The 24548-nt window shown below is 34.5% G+C and overlaps 2 protein-coding genes across 6 annotated transcripts in view; one reads left to right on the top strand and one right to left on the bottom strand.

Annotated features, from left to right (window-relative positions):
* The window catches only part of LOC100374850 (centrosomal protein of 131 kDa-like), a 59932-nt gene extending 53045 nt beyond the window's left edge, over positions 1-6887 (top strand). Inside the window, exons 15-20 of the mRNA XM_085502574.1 lie at positions 711-936; positions 1272-1346; positions 2648-2796; positions 3416-3587; positions 4064-4260; positions 4683-6887. Coding sequence (XP_085358700.1) covers positions 711-936; positions 1272-1346; positions 2648-2796; positions 3416-3587; positions 4064-4260; positions 4683-4821 — 958 coding nt within the window. The 3' untranslated portion in view covers positions 4822-6887. The remainder of the gene's footprint in view (positions 1-710; positions 937-1271; positions 1347-2647; positions 2797-3415; positions 3588-4063; positions 4261-4682) is intronic.
* Positions 6888-9421: 2534 nt separating this feature from the next.
* LOC100374703 (protein HID1-like) overlaps positions 9422-24548 on the bottom strand; it is a 40437-nt gene continuing 25310 nt past the window's right edge. For 3 of the 5 annotated variants that reach the window (XM_085502570.1, XM_085502571.1, XM_085502573.1), the window contains 8 exons: positions 24316-24480; positions 20860-21081; positions 19641-19744; positions 17423-17455; positions 16538-16735; positions 16015-16106; positions 15279-15437; positions 9422-12249 (listed from right to left, as the gene is read on the bottom strand). In XM_085502570.1, the coding sequence (XP_085358696.1) occupies positions 12168-12249; positions 15279-15437; positions 16015-16106; positions 16538-16735; positions 17423-17455; positions 19641-19744; positions 20860-21081; positions 24316-24480 (1055 nt within the window). In that variant the 3' untranslated portion in view covers positions 9422-12167. The remainder of the gene's footprint in view (positions 12250-15278; positions 15438-16014; positions 16107-16537; positions 16736-17422; positions 17456-19640; positions 19745-20859; positions 21082-24315; positions 24481-24548) is intronic. The other 2 variants (XM_006823934.3, XM_085502572.1) reach the window with 2 other exon arrangements.

Below are 24548 nucleotides of genomic sequence, written 5' to 3'. Positions count from 1 at the left end.
TTTAGATTAGGAATTATTATAAATTCACAACTCTGTACCAACCTTTTTAACAATATTTACTATCTATTGATCAAACATTTAGATTAGGAATTATTATGAATTCACAACTCTGCACCAACCTTTTTAACAATATTTGCTATCTATTGTCAATTTACCAAAACTTACAATTTATTTAAAAAAAATTGTCATTGAGAGCAAACCAATAATTTTGGCTTGATGATTTAGCAGGTTTACTAAATATACTGTCACTGATAAGCTAAACACTACTGGGGACTTGACTAGAAATTTGACATAAACAAATGAGATATAGAATTTTGCTTAAAGCTCCACATCATAGTGTGCATATGAATTATACAACACACTTTGTTCATAAACCACTGCATGACTACTAAATTACCATGTAATTTACAAGCAACTTGTCAGTGATTAATCAGGTACATTTATATAAAGGTGTTGATCTATGATCCAATTATCCATACACAACTCATTTTCTAATTACTCTATGTATCTCTCAAGAGAAGCACATAAACAAAACATTTTTTGTATACTGTATCATTAAAATATTACTAATTTTGTATATAGACACACCTCTGTCATTTGTGTAAGTGTATATACTACTAATAGATCAAATATAGTCACTGTATTTCTGATTGTTAAAACCACCTACACCACCACTGTATTAATTTAATTTTTGATTGTCTTGAACACAGCTATGAAAAACAACTGGAACAGGAAGAATCAGCATTTCAACAGCAGCGACGCAGACTTTATGCCGAGATTCAAGAAGAAAAGGACAGAGTAGCAGAACAAGCGAGGAGACAAAGACAGGAACTTGACAGACTGCAGATGCAGATGGAGGAGAATAATAGAAAAGCTATGAATACAATGAGACAAGAATATGAGAAAAATAGAGATGAAAATGAACACAGACATATGGTATACCTGACTTAATTTAATTGATGTGACGTTCAGTGTTCACCAAACATGAGACACAAAACATTTCCCTCATGTTTTAATTTTTTGTTCCAGGTGTTTTACTCTCATGAGACAAATTGTAAGAAAATACAATGACAATTTATAAGTGTAGAAAAAATTCAAACATAATAAACATTTGAGTACATTGTCTCCACTTCTGTCTCTGGTCCCACATGGCAAGGAAATAAATACTGTATCACTTGTACTGCACTACGTAAAGTGGAAGAAAATTGATTACATGAAACAGACAGTTTACATATACCGGTAGTCTAGACTTGATGTATCATTGTTTGTAGGTGGAAGTGAAAGAACTTGAAGAAAGGCTCAAAGTTGAGAAAGAAGCATGGGAGGAGAACTACATGAAGAAACAGGTCAGTGATTTGAATTAGTTGTATAAATATAAAAAAAAACTTTTCACATCAGAGTAAACTTATTTCTCCATCCTTTCTCTTCATCTTCATTTCTGCCACATGAATGGCATACATACCAGCTGCATGATTGTGGAGTTTCTTTTTACTTCAAACACTTTTTAACACCTTCCTTTTTTTCTGATTACTAGCCATCGCTCATTTCTCATGGTTAAACATGTCTTGCACCATTTCTCAGAGATGAACAGGGCAATTTCATTCAAACTTTGTATGAAAATGCAAGTCGTATTTTTTTTAGTTTTGGACCAAAATGGCTGATTGGCGACCATTTTTTTTATTTATTTTATATTTTACTCGATTCAGTTGAAAGTTTGTACTTACTGTGGAATACTTTATTTTTGCTGGAATTAATTTTCGCTGAAAAGGCTTTTTGGGCGTTTTGTATGGAATTTATTTTCACTGATTTCTGATGAGTTTAATGTGAAATATAGGAAAAAAAGTATATTCGCTGGATTTTATTTTCACGGAATCATCCCTTCAGCGAAAATAGCGAAAATAAATTCCAAGCGAAAATAAAGTATTCTACAGTATTCTACGATTATACGGTAATAGTAGGGTGTGAGTCCATTTCAGAGGAAAACATAGATGTAAGGATTGTCTTCAATGTGTGTATGTGTCTGTACCTAGCAGTATATCACACATGCTTTGCCAAATCAAGCTCATATGCTTTTCAGGCATGCCTGGGCTGACTGTCACAGTCACTAAAAAAACTAATATTGAACCGGGACTATGTCATTGACAATATAATAGCTTATAATTTGATAAGGCAATTACAAAGTTTTACAAACAAATGGTACAGGGACAATGTATTGTTTTACAAAGATGCATACTTATTTCTTATGCAAATCCTATTCACGATGGCTGACTGGCAATCATTTAGATTTACATCCAGTAAAGTAAAAATTGTGTACACAGACATTTGTGAGCTAGTGTATCAATACAAAATGATTTGTGTCTGATGCAATTATACACAATATAGATATAACATATACAAACACATACATGCAAAGTTGTCTTGCAGTCTAAGAAATTGAAATCACAGGATAGAACTAGCACATACAGTGGTGCCAAATGGAGCATATAAATGCTGACTGTTCATTTGTTTCATAAATATAAGAATATAAGAAGAGGGGGAATTCTCAGTGGCTTGTTTTTGTTGTACAGTATTTAAATTTAAAAGGATAACCTCGACATATGGAACTCATCATTTGAGTGTTAATGTATTAGACATATTGTCGTTACAGGAAACCTGGTTACTGGCCAAAGAGAGAGAACTTAAAGAGCAAGTACGGAGAGACAGAGACAAAGAAATTGAATTAGTTATTCAGAGACTGGAAGATGACAGTGAATCTGCACGAGATGAGTGTGAACGTGCTGCAGAAAACAGAATAAAGTATGTAATTGTTTTTTGTCAGAGATACATGTCTGTCTGTCTGGTGTGATTAGATGTTATTGAATTTCTGTCGCCTTGTTTCTGTTCTCAATTTTTAGTGACAATCACTGCAAACTTTTTAGTCGTCATTTTGACAAAGGCTTAAAAATAGGGTCTATTAATTTTGGTTTCATTCAGAGCCTTGGTATAAAGACAATACATGATGCCATACATATGCACCAGGATTTGGCTTTTGATTGAGTAGCAGCCATTTTAGGCTTCAAAAAGTCCCAAATCAAAGATCAAATGATATTCTGAGAATGCAATCAAACTTGTCATGGTGATAATACATATTGGATTACAAGTGCACATTGTTACTTTTCTAGATCCAATTCAAGATGTTTCTACATGTATCTCTGAATCAAAATTTACTGTTTCAAACCTTTTAAGGTTAATTTCACTGACTTTATATGATTTCAACACTCTATTGATGTGGACTGTCATTTACAATGACATTTTCTAAAGTGAGAGAGTCGTCCTTTGCATTTTTAGCGTGCCTTGTTACCGTCGCTTAGGACTCAATTACCTTGCATGCACAGGTAACGAACCCTTGTTTTTAAATTTCTGTTTCTTATTGCAGACGTATTCGTGACAAGTATGAAGCAGAACTGAGAGAGATTGAAAGGTCTGAAAGGAACACACAAGAAAGATTGAATGAACTTAAAGCAAGGCTGGGTGAGGTAGAAGGAGAAAATATCCGTCTTCAAGGACTCATGAATCAAAAAGAACAAGAAGTTGATGACATTAAAAAGGTATGATAGATTTGTCCAATAAAACCTCTGCTTTGTTTTTGTGACTGTTGAATTGTTGATGACAGCAAGGTTAGCATTTCTTCCTTCAAAAGAAGGTTCATATATCCGGTGTCATCATAGATGACAGAGCAGAGCTGCCATATAGATGATTGTTCATCTGTCAACAATTTGACCTTTGTCAGATTTGTTTATTTCATGATGATATTTTTAATTCTCTATTTTTAAGCAAATATTTTTGTCATTTTTTCCTCAAAAATGTTATTGTTGACTTTTTCTTGAAAATCGGTTCTCCAATTGCTTTGAAAATTGAAATATGTGTACCATGGATAGATTAGATTAGTTCTTTCTGTGCATTGGGGGAACATTTAATGAAGGCACTGCTGAAACAGCAGAGCTATTTTTAACACCAGGTGACTTGTTACAAAATTTCGCGAGATGTGATGACTTACTCAGTGTGTGGCCTTAATTTCTTATAGGAATGCGACAGATTGACGCGGGAAAGAAAGAATGTACAAGATGTGGTGAGACAGGAATTTGCTGATCGGTTGGTAGAGACGGAGGAGGAAAATAGACGTGTGAAAACTGAGATGTCTGAGATGAGGGCTAGGCATAAATTGGAAATTGATAGGATACAGAAAGAAAAGGAAGAGGAAATGGCTGAGGTCCATAAAAGGTAAGATGGCATGTGTGTACCATGAAAACTGAAAACTGATTTGCGGTCTATTACTTTATGTACTCGGTTCATTTAAAAAATTAATTACTAAATGTATACTTGTAATTTGCAATTTGCGTTTGTGTTCTAACTTATTATATACATAACAATATACATAACGTGGAATTGAGAATTATTAATATCATGAGAATAATAAAATAAAATATTGCAAAACTACATTTATGTATATGTCACGCTTAGTAAATTATGTTCACCGCCGTCGCTGTAATTATTACAATAGGTGATTTTCTGTTCAACTGAGGTCTCGCGAGTTGTGTGAAAGACGCGAGCCGAACATCTATCTATTATATTTTGTGCCAGGTATAACAAATATATGTTTGCTAATTTATTCGCCCTATGTATTTGTTTTGTTTTTATTTCAGGGTAAAACAAGCCATTGTGAAAAAAGAAGAAACTGTCACCCAATTAAAACAACAACATACAGCTGCTGTTAAGAGAGCTGATCATTTAGAATCATTATTAGAGCAACAAAGAAAACAGTTAATAAAAATTAAGAAATAGACATTCATAAATTATAATTTTATAAAACAGAATAGGAGCACTCTCAATTGTGTTTTTGTTAAGAAAGGATTCTATAAAATTTGTTCATCATGATTTCTAGCAATGAAATACTGTAATGGTGATATTGGAAATGCAGCAGTCAGCAGTGACCCTGGTTGGGGTGACCCCAGTCAGAAGTGACCCTGGTTGGGGTGACCCCAGTCAGAAGTGACCCTGGTTGGGGTGACCCCAGTCAGAAGTGACCCTGGTTGGGGTGACCCCAGTCAGCAGTGACCCTGGTTGAGGTGACCCCAGTCAGCAGTGACCCTGGTTGGGGTGACCCCAGTCAGAAGTGACCCTGGTTGGGGTGACCCCAGTCAGCAGTGACCCTGGTTGAGGTGACCCCAGTCAGCAGTGACCCTGGTTGGGGTGACCCCAGTCAGAAGTGACCCTGGTTGGGGTGACCCCAGTCAGAAGTGACCCTGGTTGGGGTGACCCCAGTCAGAAGTGACCCTGGTTGGGGTGACCCGTCAGAAGTGACCCTGGTTGGGGTGACCCCAGTCAGCAGTGACCCTGGTTGAGGTGACCCCAGTCAGCAGTGACCCTGGTTGGGGTGACCCCAGTCAGAAGTGACCCTGGTTGGGGTGACCCCAGTCAGAAGTGACCCTGGTTGGGGTGACCCCAGTCAGAAGTGACCCTGGTTGAGAGTGACCCCTGCGTCAAGAGTGAAGGCGTCCCACCATTTCATGGAGAACAAGTTTAGAATTCATTTTGGCATATTTGTCTGTTTCTAATTCATTACAATGCAAGTCTTTAAAAAACACTTAAATTATATATCCTGATTAGCTAATACATTTTTAAAAAAAGTAGGGGATGTTTACATTCAATATTTGTTTAAATTTAGATTTTTTACAAGGAAATATGTTTAAAGGGAAGGGCGCCAGAAGTTTTCACTATTTGACTTGCTGATTAAAATTATCAATGGTTGACATACTTGTGTGTACCAGTATACTGTAAAACGTGTTTCAATAGCTACATGCCATTTTAGCCAATTCAACTAAATTAAAGCACGGTTACTAAAAACTGTGATTAAAGGGTGGTTGATTTTCATGTAAACAATGCATTTTACATACGTTGTATACTCACCACGAGTACCATATCAAACGGCAAGCAGCACAATGACCATCGCCTTTCAAAGCAATCACATTGTGCGAATAAAATTTATTTTGAATTAGCAAAAATTACAGATTACTGTAAAATATTTTATTTTACCTGGAATAATTTTTCACTGAAACGACATATTGGTGTATTTTTGTTAATGTAAAATATAGGAAAAGGTATTTTCACTGATTTATCCCTCAGCAAAAATATATGAATATAAACTACTTAACAGTAGGTAAATTTGCTAAAATAACATGCTTGCTAAAAAGACATGTTTTTCAGTATAGTCATTATTGAAGAGTTAAACCACAGCCATGTAGCTCTTATACTTTCATTGTAACACATATAATACTTGTAATGTGTTCAGGTTGATGGTTGCTAGATACTGCTAAAGGACAATCATCATTCTATTTCATGTTAGAAAATATCTTAGATTCAGTAAGTGCTTGATCACATCAATAAGTTTACAGTCACTTTTAGCACAAACGATGAAATTATAGTGATTACAATAATTGTTGAAAGATCCAGCATACCTGTACAGCCACTATGATTACTGTAATTGTAAAATTGCGATGTTTTTCATGAATTGGTACATGATAATGTTTTTAGATGTTACATTTCATGACCTTCAAATCATGAAGAATTTATCATTTTGCCGGTTGGTACCATAAATACAATACACCACATCACTATAAGTTGTTTTTAATTTCTGCTCAAACAGGTTTGGGGATTTTAACAAATTGCTGGGAGTTAAAAAGTGTCAATATTTCTGTTAAATCATCACATTATTTTTTATTTTGGATGTAAAAGGCGCTATTCATCTGGTGAACGTTCCCTATGTTTTTATAATTTCTGTACATTTTTACACTTCTGTATCATATTTGTCATAATTGACATTAAATAAAACTGAAATAGAACACATACAAGTGGTTTGTATTGGTAGTTATGAATATTAAAAAGCAGTGTTTGAATTGTGCGTGTATTAGTAGTGTACATGCATTGTATACTTTTATGCCAGCTTGTAAGGAATGCGGCAACCACATCTCTTTAATGCAAGAAACCTTTTTCCATATTTATAACTCTTTACTTTGCAATTATTTTATGATGAGGATAGTTGAGTTGGCAAAAATAGGTAGATTTGGTTTATAAACCAGCTATTCATTAACCCAAGGCTGAACCATGCATAACCTGAATAATAAAGTGAACAATTGTACTTGTTCCTTGTACAGTATTAAATAGCGGTGGTTGTCACAGTCATGATGTATGTTGCTATGAGTTTGTTATTGAACCCATAACATTAGTTAGCACATCAGTCTTGTAAACTCTTGTCATGGCTTCAAATCTCGCACAAGGTACCGTAACTTTAAAATTGTATTTTTGGAAAAGCATAGTTGAAAATCCTTTCAATTTTAAGTAACTTTGCCAAAACAATTCGTCAGTGTCATAGTTCAGAATGTTAACAAGATGGCATAACTTCTTAGAGTACCTTATCCAGGTTTTGTCCAAGTCACACATAAACTGGTTAAATGTTTTAAGGTAGAAGCCTACTCCTAATTTTTGAGAAAGTTGGCCATAAATTGCATGAGTGTTTGTTTTATTATGTAAAATCATAAAGTTATTGTCCCGTGGCACCATGAAATAGCATTATTTTGTGTGTTACAGCGACATATTTTGAGAAACTTGTTCTAATATTTTTCAATAATTGCTACAATTCCATAGAGCACAATTTTTTGACATTTTTGATTCCCGTGTGCAAAGCACACAATGGGAGTCTTTGCAGTTAATGTGTCTGTATGTGTGTGTCCGTCTGTTCCACTGATATCTCAAGAACCATACATCGTTTTTTGATGAACTTGGTGCAGATTTGATTAGGTTTTAGAAGAACCATGCATATTAATTACCTAATTTGCATGATAATTAGTTCATTTTAAGCTGTTCCATGACTGATATCTAAAGAACCACTCATTGGTTTTTGATGAAACTTTGTACATAGATGCTCTGAAGTAAGGCCAGGTTTTAATTAGTGTTGGGTGAAAATCTGTGCATATTAATTACCTAATTTGCATTAATTAGTACATTTTCGGCTTTTCCACTGATATCTCAAGTACAAAATGTACTAATCATCACATTTCAATGAAACTTAGATGACCCCAACTTTTTTAAGCCGATATCCTTATAATGCCTGGAAGTACACTTTATTTGAACATGAATAAATTCTGAGTATTTGCATTCATGAGTAGGTTTCTACCATAAATCAAATAAAATGCATTTTGTTCATACCAAGTTTAAATGAAATTAGCTCAGGCATTACAGAGAAACATGCGAAACAAAAATGGCCACCAGTCAGACGAAAGTCGTCAAAAGTAATTGATGTGCCAAGGTATACCATGACTTGATTTTATACTTTCTTTCATCAACAAAATCAGTCAAAGCATGTTTGAGAAGAGGTTAAAAAAATAAAATAACATGGCCACCAATCAGCCATTTTGATTCACATCGCATACTGTATGGACAAGCATCAGTAATATGAAATTCATACACTGTAACTTTGTTACAATAAACACCTTTATAATGATTTACCCGATATATATATATATAAACAAGTCATGCATGGCACATTCCTGGTTAGTTATTAAGTTTAAGATATATAGTTTTGTTTATATTACCATAGTATATACGGTAGTACTATATAGTTTGAACATAAACATGTCAGAGATTTTTTAACATTAAAATGATTGCCATACAGTCATCTTGTATCTGATCATCAAACAAGTACTTGTCCATATTGAGAGATATTGCTCTGGAACAGCATTCATTAAAACAAAATGGCCACCAATCAGCCATTTTGAATTTGATCTGGAATACAAAATGACAAGCATCAGGGACCCATGTCTAATTTATGTGTACCAAGTTTGAACAACATCCATCCTCAATCAGCCAACATCTATTTCCAGAATGTCAGAGATGCTTCATTTCAATGATTTTTCAGCACAAAAATGGTCGCCATTCACATTGTGAAACAAATTAAAGTGCACATGTATATTATGTATGATGTATGTGTGAAGTTTGAATGTAATCAGTCCAGGCATGTCCAAGATATAGGTCCGGACGCACACATACATGTACGCATGCATGCACTGAGGTGAATCCATAAGTCCCCGTTTTCCGACAGCGTCCAAACTTGAACTAAACAAAAGCAATCAGGCAAGTGTTTGAGAAGTTGAAAATAGTATTTTTTTACTAATAAAGAATTAGAGAAAATCGAAATGAATAAATCCGAGGTAAAACCACCCAAGGTACCCTCCTTGAAAGTATCAAAGTCATTGGCCAACAAAAAGATGTCTATGAACAATCAGTAATACGAAGAGCTCTGCTCAACTTTATCAACAGTGAAGCATACAAAACTTTTCAAAGCATTTCTGGGAACTGTTATTAATATATAGATACTCAACTCACATGCTTTCTAGTTACATATTTACCTTTAATGAGATAAATCCTTTACAACTAAAACCTTACAGATTACTACCACACTGTCCAGCAATCCCAAACTCCTCAAATATTAATCTCTCTTCATTTAAAAATAATGCTGGCAAATCTATGAAAAACCACTGAAGCAGTAAAACAGAAATAATACTCACAAATAAAGGCTCACATGTCTATTACAATGTACTTGTTATTTTTTTTCTTTACAAATATATTTTCGTAATATATACTGAGGTTTTTGTACACTGTTTAAGAAACAAAGAAATCTACAAGCAAATAGCTGAAAACTAAAATGCAATAGTGATTACATCACAAACTTTGTAGGTATTTGTGACAATATAAAGTTTTCACATTTGTTCAACCTAAACATAAATACATTAATGAAATCTCATAAAACATAATACAAAACAAATGCTACAATATTCAAAACAAATTGATACTGTAAAAGCATGCAGTAACGATGGACACAAAAATCTATCTTTTCTTGTAATCATCTGTGTAGGCACTGTAACATTTTCATGCTATTGATTAAAGAGATTTATAGAATTATACTTTGGTGTCTTGTTCATTACATGGCAACAATTATAGTTAATTTATTTAGATTTCTTTTTTTTAAGAAAGATTGTCCAAACGTGCTCAGGGGAAAAACAAATTCTGATACTACCTATTCTATACATCAGGCCTAGACTGATCACACAATAGGTCTCACACTCCATGCAGACATGCATTTTAAATAAATTCATGTTCAATTCAACTCGTCAAATGTTTCAAAATTGAAAACTTGCTATCTATGTTCTGTTGTGTCAACAGTTTCAATACCGAATGGCATGCAGCAAAAACGCATCAGGTCCTTGGAAACTATCACAAGGAATCAAAGTGTTCTGTGCTTTGATAGGTCAAACTGACTGGCATATATAATTGCACAAGCCCAAGGATGAAAAAAAGTAAAACCTGCTATACTTTTAAACCACATACAACTAAAAACATCTCTTCCCAAATTCCTTTCATCAGTTTGTTAACTACCCGGTATAATTTATGTACACTGTAATCTTTGGAATGGTTAGAATTGCACTCCCTTATTGACCTTTGCCCTCTAGTGAATCCCATAATGCAACATTCTTATTTACCAAGATGATGATCTAGGGTGAGAAAATGTTGGAGAACAAGAGAATTTCGACAAAGACTACTTTTAAACTAACTTAAAAGTTTGTTTTCTTCTACTACAGTAATTTATTTTACATATTAAATAGTAAGAATACATGATTATATATAACTACAAGAAAAGAGAAAACTTTACAAGTAAATGTATCTGAAAACAGTCCCCTCTACTAATAAGATACTCAGTAGTTAGCTTTTCTCTTCATAACTATGGTTATATTGGTCACCAATATGAAGAAGGGAGTGAGGTAAATGACAAGATCCAAACAAAAAAGAAACTCTTTGTTTAATAGATTGAGTAATGTGACCTTTATAGAAATAACAATGCATGGGGTGTAAATTCCTTATATTTCAGAGCTGGGACACACGATGAAAAATATGTGTTTTAAAATATGTGTTTGGAACTTAAGATACTGGGGAAAACCAACAAATTGTTTACACATTAAATGGGGAATGTAATCATTAAGTTCGGTATACTTTCTAGAATTCTCATCCAGGTTTCTCCACATCTTCACTTCACACTCGTTGGATTTCAAACAACTTGACGTCCGTATCATACCATATAGGTGGATCCACATTCCTTTAGGTTCAAAGGTCAGAGTGCATAGGTCAGGGAGGAATTTAATATACAAAGTAACACATACTTATTCATAAATACATTGATATAAAAAAACACTACCGGTAATATATAATACAGCCACCACCAGCATATTTATAACCTTCTCACCCGCTTTCCATACTGGTATAACCAAACAGTACATGTGCCTGGGTTATTCCATTAATTGAGATAGAGAGTGGAAGGGCAGACAAAATACCATGCATGATCCAAAACTCCTGGCCAATAAAATTCAATGTACCAATTGCAAATAAACATAAATGCGTTACTATGGTGATATATCACCCGATTATTGAAATGTCAGGACAATTATTTATACTTTATTAGGTTGCTGTACTGGAAAACATTCAGGAAATACAAACTTCATCTCAACATATTTCATTTGTTTTACAAATCAAGTCAGCAAAGAAAAGCGCCCTCAACTCTTATGGTTCACCATTCAAGCAAAGTGGCCTTAACATTTACAGCAGTTATATAAATTATAAATAGAGTATAATGATTGCTAATAATGATAATAATTTATCATCTAGACATTATTTGCTTTTTAATGGGCTGAAGCAGAATTTTTAATATTTTATATTTTAGCAATATTAGATATAAATTACTATTTACAAATTACAGACGACACATGGAATGAATGAAATAAGTATCTGCAATTAGTGAATTTTCCAGTTGACATGAGCCAGGAATTTAGGATCATTGCTTGACACTCCATGGCAGGTATCTAATTAGACAGTAACTACATATCCCATCACAATGTTCACAAATCCTGATGAGACTCCTTTGTATATTTTATTTTACATATAGAAGGGATACATGTGAATAAATAGAGTTTCTGCCACAGATCATACAGAGTGAGGTTACAAATACTGAGCATGCAGGAAACACCAGCACTGATTCAGACAATACCACAGATCACAGTTATAGATGGTCATTCTGCTCAGTCATGTTACGATTCTTTAACGTCTTTAACTCTCTGTACTTCAAAGAGCTTAACGTCTGTGTCGTACCAAACAGGTGGATCTATGTTCCTAGATAGAGAAAGCGAGGCAGAAAACATGGGTGACAAACCAGTGGAGTAGTTGGTGGAGCAGTGATATGGGTTAACAAGAACACAATATATACAACAAAGGCTTGAAAGTAGTGCCAAATATGATATCAAGATGCACACAAGACAACAAATTGACTTTATGAAAAATTCATATTTTGTCTTTTTATCAATTTCCAAATAATTTGTTACCGGATATATATATATTTTTTAAATATTAGAAATATTAAAATTAAGGTTGCTCAAAATGTTTTCCTGAACATCATAGGTAGGTTGTGGATGTGCAGGAGTTCTCATGTGAGAACATATTCTATCCTTCCATGCATAGGACAAGTTACTAAAATTGTTGTATTTTTACAAATAAGTATATACCCCAGTCCCCCTGTATTTATTTTTTGGAAATGTTATTTTGGAAACATTGTTTCATTACAAAGATTTTCCTCATAGAATCTGAAATCCACATACAGTAATATCATATTTATCTCAATACATCTGTACAACCACTTTTTTTTATACATATTACTTTGTACAATAATGAGCATTTTATTGGCAAAATATAAAAAAAATTGTGAAACTGTATTGAGCCACTTTGATCGCATATAATATACACAAGAGCACATCAAATGGTATTTGCAATGTGCGACACAAAAAGTCAAATAAGAAGTAAAATATCCCATGCACACATTTATTTAGCTGGAGTGAAAAAACAACACCCAACATGCAATTACACAGACAGAAGGAACATCAAACAGAGAATAACAACTGCATGTGAGAGATAGATAGAAAAACACTAGGTTAATGAACTACCATGCAGTGCCAGTTAGGATGGATGAGCCTCAAACACAGCAACCTTAGTACGCCCTGAACACATTCAGTTGAGACAGGGTAGCTTTGATAGACAAATAGATAATCCCTTAAAAGAATCTAATTAGTCAATAACGTGAGGGTATTTATATCCAATTGGCATAATAGTACTGTTTTTATCTGAAAGATTGCCCTGGGTGATGTTTTGGATGACTGGTCATATTTTGAAAGATAACCAGAACCAAAACAGCATACAAGGCACTTTTTCTCAACATTGTTTTATACAATGAATCTTTTTCACTCACGACAAAAAAATAACTACAATGTATAAGCATGTGGCATGAAAAAAATTCCTTAAAGCAATGCGTATACCCAGTAGATTGGAACATTTCCTCAGTCAATGCGGATAGATTGAGAAAGCACCGCTCTGAAATCTTGCACAACTTCAATACCAAGTTGTCAAAAGTTCATTACTAACATATACAAATGCCAGGAGTAACCCTGTTTTTGGTTGGATAGCTGCTTGACCTTGTGTCACTACAAGCTTGCCAGATCAACGAAGATTTCAGTTTTTTAGTTCAATCTAAATTATTTGAACAAAGAACTTGCATAATTTTTTTGAATGTAACTTGGATGTCACAGTGCTATTGTTTGGCAGGATTGCATATTTCCTACAAACCTTTATTAGTTGACACTGTGTGCATGAGATTCTCACTATAAACACCCGCTACACTAATGTTGACTTGAAACCAATTAATCTGTACTCTTTACTACACAGTTATTTTTTACGATATTTATTTGTTTTTGCGACACCAAAAGATTGCCCAGGTGCTGAAACATCACCCTTGAGAGATCTTTTACAGTAGGCGATCTTTCAGATAAATACGATAATTTACTCATCATTTACCATCATGAGTGCAGCCTTATGTTGCTAAATATAGATAAGCATTAAACTAATTCAAGAAACCCCATCCCTTCCACCACCAATAGTTTAGTATAGGATGCATTCTTGATTGTCCATGCAAGCTTTGTGATTGACCTAAGCCAATATAGATTCATAAAAACTCATCAAACTTGTGATCATAGAGATAAATTAAATTATAATTGGAGTAATTGCACAAACAAACAAAGGCTAGCATTTCTCTTTTAGATGTTGTAGTGTCAGATAAATGTTTGTTTGTAAAATTACTCCAATGATAATTTAATTTGTATTCATGAGTGTCCTGCATGCATTATGTAGCTCCCTTTGAGTAGTGTAACCCCAAACTTGAAATGCACCACTCTTTCTATGAACTGCAATGTGATTAGCTGTAGGATACATCAGCATGCATGATAACACACCCAGTAATGAAAGCAAAGATGTCCTGTGTAAAATAACACATGCTGTAGAGTCAAGTACCAAGTTAGAATACATATATATATACATATATTAGTAGTGATAGCAGTTAAAGCTCTGCATGCTGTTAGGAGAGATGAACTGAGCATCAGTGCTGAAAGTAAGAAAGTAGAATCAGTGACAAGAGATTTCACAACACAAACAAGTACTGTAAAACATGACTTTTTCGCGAGCATGTATGTTCCGCTAATTTAGCGAGAGAACTGATTCGCTAATTCAAGATGTCGCTAATGACTTTATTATCAATTCAAAATGGCCACCAAACAAAGAAATCAACAATGACAAGAGAGATTCTCTAAATCAACATTTCGCTATTACGTCATTTTACCACAATTCGCTAAAATTGCATGCCGCTTTTTCAACATGTTTTACAGTACTCTCTCAACCAGCTTGATGTCAAACTACTGCAGTGCATGTTCACTATTAGCATATACTGGATATTTAATAGAAGTCATTACATTACAATGTTGAAAGGTAAATGTTATGACATTGTATGAATAAAGTGAAAAACAAATCTGGGTGTATCTCAGTATGTTTGGAGACTGACAATGTGCCTGTTACATGTACTTCTAAAACTTGTAAAATCACCATACACATCTTCATTAAAAGTCAAGACAAGAGAGTACACATGATTTGTAATTGAAAGGAGATATCGGAGAATCTGAGTAGTTTGAAATGTTTCATTGCATTATTCGCTGAGCTTAACAATTGTTGCATTGCATGGTATTGCTAATAGTGAAAACACAGTAGACATATCACAACAATCAGAGAGAATACCAATCATACCACATTTATCAGTTGTAAGTACATACCTAAGATATATAATTCCCCACATATAAGTCCTGAACCACATAGTTGTACCACTGTTAGCTTGGTACTTCCTGATCAGAATGGGATGTGGGACTGGTAAAAGTCCAACCAGTGTACCATGCTGTAGAAATTTCAGTATCTCACTCTCATCTGTCAAACCCCTGTAATAGTAAATAAATGTATCATGTATATTTTTATATGCTGTTTCATTAGCAACTTGATTGGTTCTTGCACACAATTTGACCTTGTGATGTCATTTTCCCAAAAATCCAAAACATAACTTGTTTAGTGACTTGAGAATACCATTTTGAAATGCAGTAAACCTCAAGAGTTTAGCTAAATATACATTGTTGCCAGCGTGAGCGTTGGCAAGCCTAAATAGATTTTGTTTGTATACAGCGCCACCAGTGTCTGTTTACGGCTCCTTGTGTCAAGAGAGATTTGTTTTGTCTTGCGTAACTGTCTTGCGTTGTATTTAATCCCTTCTCGGCCAAGTTACTGGGTACTTTTGAGTACACATTGGTGTTTTGTCTATTATACTAGAAACTTAACAGACTTTATCTCAGTCACGGTTTGCAATGATGTTGAAAGAGTTGTAGCTTCAGAAATTCTCAATATAAAATCACATGAATAGAATTCATTAACAAAGAATAATGTACTATCCATTTCCCCCAAAGTATCGCCTGATGATTTCTCACCTGATGAAGAATGACAATTTAATAAAAATGTTGTGCTTACTTATCAATGCATATTTTTTCTACTTGCGGCACCAATACTTGTAACAGTCTCATAATAGTCTGTAGTGGTAACTTCTGTTTCCATGACTGCACCTGATAGACAAATATTACATAAGTTGTTAAACCAATCTAGAGACTGTTTTACCTCAAAAGTTCACTGCTGCAATGCCAGAAAACGCAAGTAAGTTAGTGGTAATTCTCAATGTCTACCAGAGCTTTTGAAATTTTTGTTTCTTAACCAAAACATTAAAATCCTTATCGCTGTGCTAGTTGAGTCAAATGACCAAACATATGTACTGTAAACAATCTAATTTTCATCACTAACAATTTTCATGATATCAGGATTTTATGGCATTCATCACTCACACAGCATTTTGTAGCATTTCAGAGAAATCGTCATTGCTACCAAATTTTGTGATTTTCAGTCTCTCGAAAATTTGTCTCATGCAAATTACAATTGTTACACTGACTGAGCATGAAGGAACATATGCAAATAAGTTCATTATATATGCAAGACAACTTACCCAATCAGAAGTAGCTTTCCATGTATCACTGGCAGTAGATCCAGCCCTACGTAGCATACCATGACCACCAAGTGGTATTGATGTCGTAGGACTGGTTGGTTTACTATTTACAGATGAACTATCTCCTCTACTACGAGGTTTATATTCCTCAGCAGCTGAGCTCTCTGTGTCGCTAGCACTAACTGCACCAGCTCCAGCCTGCAATCACACATGAAATAAGATAATAATAATAAAGGGTGAACCAATAATGATAATATTTTCCTTAACTTAAAACGATGAAAATAATTAAGCTTTATAAAAGATCAGGCAAAAAAAATAAACCTATTTATTTGATACAAGGTTGTAAACTGACTCACACATTTATAAAATATTGTTTTCACATGCTCTGTATTTCTCTTATTTTGCAGTACATATACTTTTATACAAAACACCAACATCAATAACTAGCGACAAGTCTCATGCGATAATATAACAAGTAATTATGGGGGATATCTAGCTGGAAATTCTAGCATCCAATATTGGTTAACATGATATCACAGTAGACAACAGGCAATTACTGATTAGGGATGCAGTATACTTGAAAAATTCAGAGTATTTAATAATATTGTGTGCAATGTACATTTCTATGGTTGAACATGGGTAACAGCTGATAAATATGTTGGTGGTTATTCAATACAGCGATTCATAGATGTACGACAAAAATGAGTAATAGCAGAGTATCTACTAACATATGGAATGAGGGGGGAAAGAGGAGGGGGAAAGAGGACGGGGAGGAAATGAAAATGAGGGTAGGTAAGATGTAGGAGTTTATGTTTAGGTGATAATACATGGATAAAACAAGGCAAGTAACTGGAATATACACCGAATATAATTATTCAACTGTACCTGGGGAAATGTAAGACCAACTTGTGTACCATTCTATCATTAAATGTGAGCAAGAAAGGAGTAATCATTTAGGATTTAAAAACATTTATATATTCTATGCTATTCATAGAATTGGTTCATTTCACATTGTACATTAATTTGTTTTCACAAGAACACTGAATTGGTAAAAATGTGTATACTTTTATTTTGTATACTTAAGAAACAGTAAAAATAAAAAACATTCAACAAATCTTTTGGAGGAAGAATATACGGTAATATATACAAGTATGTACAGAATATGGAATCATCCAAATTCAGTAACCCTCCCTGTTTAATAATGTTTAATAATGACAAATGTAGCTTCTAATAACAATCAGCTGGCGTATAAATTTACTATATGGGGGCACCATCTTGAATATGGCTTGAAACTGAATAAAGACAAGTTGAGAAACAAATTTTTCAGATTCCCACATATCAGAAAACAAGCATTGATAATGCATAGTCCCCGCTAAGTATTAGCTGTAGTCGAAGTAGATGTTAAGTACAAGTGACATGTACATGTAGAAATGAAAGATCAATATTTTTTTAATACCAACACTAACACAGATTATAGATTGTGTTACTGTCAGTATAGTATCTACGTAGAAACTTTGAACTGAATTGGACTATATCTTACCGAGGAAATAGCATAAAAGAAAAACGCAGCCAGTCGGGTATTGTTGTTCAAGTATCTCCAAAAGAAATATGGCTTGCACCGTAATCTAATATGTAAGGTCAACATACAAAGTTTGATTGAAAATGCCGTTCAGCTCCAAGAAACAGTTCCGGACATGTTACAGAATAATATTTTACGTTTTTTTGACAAAATGGCCGCCATTTCGACAAATTTGATCAAATCTCAAGACAAAACATGGTTTTGTGTTATCTTGAAGTATAGTACCTATGTACAAACTTTGAACTGAATCAGGCCATATCTTATGGAGGAATCAGCACGAAAACGAAAAAAAAAAAAAAAAATAGGTGCCCAGCCATCTTGAACCAAATCTCGAAAAAAAAGTGACGTGCAACTATAACCCAATATGCATGATCGCCATACAAAGTTTGATTGAAATCACCCTGTTCAACTCCGAAAAACAGTTCCGGACACGTTTATATATCAGAATTTAGCAAATTTGAAGGACAAAATGGCTGTCAATCAGCCATATTTAATTGGCATGCATATGTAGGTCATCATAAATTGTCTGTATGCCAAGTTTGAACGAGATCGGTCAAAGGGTGTCCGATGTCCGAGAAATGGCCCAGGATGGCCACACGGACGCACAGACGGATGGAACCTAAATTAATAGTCCCTGTTTTTGGACTTCGTCCAAACGGGGACTAAAAAATACCACACCTTCACAGTCAGAAGATCCATTGGGGTAATATTAAGCCAATCACTAATGAAATTTGGCCAAATTAATTGTTTTTGTGTGGAAAAATACCTTGCATACGAACACCTATTACAAGAAGAACATAGAACACTTTCTCGGGAAATTAGAAACCAAAATTGTCATCAGTAAGGCTGTCGCTGATTGGCTCCTGAGCTGACTGTGCTTTTAATATCAATTGTTATTACTATTTATATAAGTGACCTCTCAGAAGGCATACTGTTATTGAGATGCCATATATTGGCTGGTTTACGCCTCAAGTGTTCAGCCACAAGAAGCAGGTAACAAGTGATCGTTCCAGTATTCTAATTGGTCCATCATGTCCATCATGTTCCATGTTCTATTTCCTGATGTCGGCGCATAAGCTTGTGGTTGTATTACCGGTATATATAGAGCAGGAGTTTTCTTTGACTTGCAAAGATTGCACAAATATAACAGTTTTATTTTCACTTTGCACAGGAATAGTGAGAAATGCCAGAACCATCTCAAATATGAAGTTTAAGCAGGCAGACTGAATGGGGATGGTGTTATAACAGAATACAGACTTGTCTTACGGAGATTGAAAAATGCTTTAAAATTAGGTCACTTAGACATGTGAATCCAATGGCTAATTAGTTCTACTAGTCTTTCGCAGGGGACCCAGGGGACCAGCAAAAGAGGGCATACTGTTATTGAGTTGCCAGGCAGCTAAAAATAGTTATACTATAATTTGTCTAATGTGGAGAACTTTTTAACTTACTATAATTTACTGTTATATGGATTGTGACTATAATGATCCAAATATTACTGATGTACATGACATGTTAACTTACCTGCAGGCTATCGGGTGGCTGAACAGCATGGGTAGCACCATTTGTAGCTAATGCTTCAGTTGGTGGAGCCCCTAACTCGGTCCTTTCAGTCATCCTTTCAACACCTAATAAAATTAAGATAGGATGTACTGTATGTTATTCTTTGTTGATGCTTTTATTTCAGCTATCTGCAGAGTCTTTCAGCAAGCGATTTTTTAACAAAGCTGTAAACCATATTATCTTGAATGAACTGCACAAGAATTCTGTGACATTCTTAAAATGTTTCTGTTCAACAATAATAACAATAGATTTAAATTTAAAACAATAATAAAACTCCTATTTAAGACACAACAAGAATTCAACTGCATTTCATGTGCAGTGGATACAAATTATATTGGAATATTTGGTTGAGATAGGTTGCCTTGTGATTACCATACTTGTTTCTCTATTTAGACATGGAAACTTTTGGTAGATATATTTCATCAAACTCATTCATATCTATACGTATGTGGTGTACAACCAGATCAACCTCATAAACAATTCAATGTAATTATAATGTATCTAGTGTACATGCTGTATTAAAAGAGATACTTTCGTCATAACTATACATGAACATGTTTTTCTGCTCTTATCAACAAAGCAGCCAGTCATGTTGTGTGTGATTGACATTTAGTTATGATGACATCATCCCTTTAAACATTAATTCCTAATCTGTAAATGACAGAGCAGACTGAGTTCAGATCAAGCACTATCAATTTCTTGTGGTTCAATGTCAAGTCTAAACTAGAGCTCTTAAAAGAATTCATTCACACTAAAGCAATACCAAGTTGGTATTTTATCGCCGACCAAATTCAGGGTAGATCCATTCTGTAGTTTTAGAGAAGAAGGCCAAATAAGACTCTCGTTAGTCATTCAACCATTGCATTTTTATTGGTGCTTTGGGACTAATACTTAAATTAATAACTGATGGTATGGATATGTGTGATTTGTGAGAAATTGTTCGCTGTGATTTGGAACAAGAGTGAATTCAAGGATATCAGATTTAAAAGCAGTATTTAGCAAATAAAATTCTAACATTTATCACATATAAGAAAAATTTCCCGCAACTTGTGTATACTCATTCCATCATCAACCATTAGTCCAAATCATCAATAAAGTAACATTAATTGCAGTGCTGTTAATCCATCTCAGTTTGCAGTGAATATGTACCACCCATGCTTTCCTACTATTCAGTCCATACCTGGTGTAGCAGCCAATGTAGCTTTAAGTGTTCCTGGTTCAGCTTCAGCTGCAGGAATGGCTCCTTCCATAATAGGCTCAGCATCGATAGTAGAACCAGTTGATGACAACTTCCTACGTCTGCTGAGAGCACGGGTAATTGACTGATAGTCTGTTGGCAGGTTAGCTAGCTGATGAAAGACAGTTCTCTTACGAATGATGGTGTAAACCAAATTGGCATTTCCTGATGGTAAAAACAGTAGATAACAATAAACCCTTCCAGATCAGTACATTCAAACGAATTTAAAGATGATCATCTTACTTGTTCTATTAGAAACACATTTCAAATAGAAGCCAATGTAAACCATCAATTGCTTTAAGGTGGCGTTGCAGGGAAAAATGCATTTAGAGGTGAAATTTCACTTTTTTAACTTTTTATAAAGCAGAAAACGTTCTTGTTCTTGAGCGAAAATTTCAAAATTCTATTGTGAGTAGAACACCTTATAAACTAGGATTAAAATTATTAAAAACAAACACATGTGCCACGGTCTTAGTTTAACTGTTTAATTTACATAAATCCTGCTTAATTAATGTTGATTGATCACTGGAGCTTAACAGTAGTTTCGTTTCCTGTGTACTTCTTTCACCATGGAGCTACCTCCACGATTTCACAAACGCCGTTCATACGCAACACATCAGCTATTTTATATCCAGAGATTTATTTATTATATACAACAATGCCACATGGAGTAAAAAGGAGAACATGGTTCCTATCATAACCAAAGAGAAGACAGGATTTTTAGTGCATACTGTATCGAAAGTGACAGCTCCATGACAGAGTCCGACTCTGAGTTAGCTGTGGAATCATAGCCCTATGTTGCCAACCCTATTATTTACGTGACTGACTCTGACCGGGAATAAAGCATGTCTATGTTCAACTATTAAATGAAATTGTTAGGGCGAAATTTGATTGTAGGTTGCACCAAAGAGCTACGAGACAGACACAGGATCATACATCTGTACAACTGAAGAAACACATATGCCTTGACGAAAAAAGTGGGCCGTAATGACAATATAATGAAAGGAGATTCTGAAGTCCTGAGAATAATTGACCTAATGTCCCTGAACGAATGCTTGGAGAAAGCGCGGCACTCTGTAAGCACTGTGCACTCTGTAAGAACTTTGACCCTGCATGAAAAGACGCGACGAAGCGGTGGGGGGGGGGTCTTGAGTTCAGATGTTTGAATGCCGACCGTCGTTGAGCTGTGGAGATGACTTCATCAAAACAAAATGGAATACATTTCGAGATTAAGAGAAAGAAAATTCTGGGAATAAGTGCATTTGGCAAAAGAAGACAGGCGCCCATCAATATTGTCAAGTTTCGTTGGACTTCCACCATCAATTTCCGCTCATCCATACAAAAACCACACCACCATTACAATAAAAACATTTTTCCCAGAAATTACGGAGACAATACTATTGTGATGCATATTATACTTTGACATAGTCTATTAACGTTATTTTATTTTATTATGACATCTGCGAGTCGGATTTTACCTGGATTTAAGGCAAAGTTAATACATTAACGAGTTTTAAATACAGGGGAGCTAGTAGGCCCTTAGGGAGGTCAGTGATTTAAAGGTCAAATCTGCATATTTCAATTGTGACCAATCATATGGACTATGCTGCCCTATTAGCATAAATAAATAAATTATTCATTTGCCGGCAATTTTTAATTTAGTACTCAGTTCGCATTGCCAAGCCAGCCACAGACGTCATTTTTTTCTCTCCCACTCACCCCACCCTCTTTCACATGGGTAAGTCATGATATTTACCATGGGTGTGCGATTTCTTTTATTTCTAATTCTTGCAATGTCAAGGCCAGTTGATTGCTCTTTCTTACTCTAACAATGATCAACATAGGTTGATTGCTGTATTAGCTTTATTAAGAACCAACACAGGTTGAACTATGTTTTCCTTTTAACATTTATTAACAATCAACCCAGGTTGATTAGTGTGTCTCTTTTTAACTCCAAGGGGGACTTTAGTCCATTAGTTTTGTCTGTAGTTTTTAGATACGTACGTTACAAGTGTTTTCAAAGTCAGCATGTTCACATTTACATAGCATTTGCATAAATTTGCATATACCTTGTGAAAACACTGGTTTCTTAGTTCATAGTGCTTTAGTAATAAACTACCCCCTATATGGATCCAAGACATCTATATGTATGTCTGCGTTATTCTCTTTGACCTCCAAAACTGCCTGTCCCTATTGCTATTGCTCCGTACCTGGATTTAAAAACACAATTTAACCCAAAACAGACATTTTCAACCCATTCTCAATACAGTTAGCAACCACAAAAAAATGCATCATATTGTTAACAAGCAGCCTGTCGGCTGAGATAGCTCCGCTGTTAGCAATGCACATTTCAATTAAAGAACTGAAGACATCATTCAAAATGAACAATATGTATAGTATCAAAGCAATCGGACTTACAGTTTTTAACAAGAAGTCAAAAATATCACTTTTTACCAAAAATGACAAAAATATTCACCAAAATTAGAGAATTAAAGATATCATTACAAAATGAACAAATCTGAGAGAGTTCCACATGTAGTACCTATATATGTATTATCAAAGCAATTGGACTTGCGGTTTTTAACAAGAAGTCGAAAATATCACTTTTTACCAAAAATGACAAAAATATTCACCAAAATTAGAGAACTAAAGATATCATTACAAAATGAACAAATCTGAGAGAGCTCCACATGTAGTACCTATATATGTAATATCAAAGTAATTGGACTTGCAGTTTTTAACGAGAAGTCGAAAATATCACTTTATACCAAAAATGACAAAATATTCACCAAAATTAGAGAATTGAAAATATGATCATGAAATGAACAAATCTGAGAGAGGTCTACCCAAGGTACATATACACCAAGTATCAAAGCATTCAGGCTTGTAGTTTTCAAGAAGAAAACGAAAAAGTAAAACATTGACACGGACGACGACGGACAATCACTCATATGATAAGCTCCGCTCGACAAAGTCGACAGCGGAGCTAAAAAAATTTAGAACAGAATCAGCAAACTTTTTTGTGTGGGGTCCAGTCAAAACCCTGGGGGCAGCCATATTTGTTTTTATTATTAGAGGATGCTTATGCGCATAATCATTCCATATTTGGAATTCACTTTACTCACCACTAATATGGTAGAATGAAAATACCCAGTGCAATAATGCAAATTTACAGCTCGCTGTAACTTATGGTGACAGATGTATAATAATATATGTTTGTGCGATATTTAAAGTATACAATGTGCTCCAAGAATGACAACAAAGCTGAGAGAATGGTTTTGGTACATTCATTATTTTGGTACATTCATTCTCAATCTCCAATCTAATCAAGTTTTAAATCGAAACATCTAAAAATTTTGTGGTGAAAGGTTATGAAGGGGTAAAGTAAAATGAACTCACCATCAAACTGATACTGTATAATATTATTGAAAACTTCTAACAGAAAGAAAACCAAATGATGATTGGTTGGATTGGAAAATAAAAACCATGGTGTTGAAAACGCTTCTAATAAGTGTAGTAATTTATTTGCAGACACCATTGATAAACTCTTCAAATACGGAGATACTGAAATTGAAAAGAAAGAAATATTATGAGATACCAAAACAGGAATGACATATTTATTTGGGGGCAAT

This window comes from Saccoglossus kowalevskii, chromosome 8 (genome assembly GCF_978046115.1).
Source record: "Saccoglossus kowalevskii chromosome 8, keSacKowa6.1, whole genome shotgun sequence".
Classification (NCBI taxonomy): domain Eukaryota; kingdom Metazoa; phylum Hemichordata; class Enteropneusta; family Harrimaniidae; genus Saccoglossus; species Saccoglossus kowalevskii.
The sequence above is the reverse complement of the archived record's forward strand: the minus strand, read 5'-3'. Positions and strand labels throughout refer to the sequence as shown.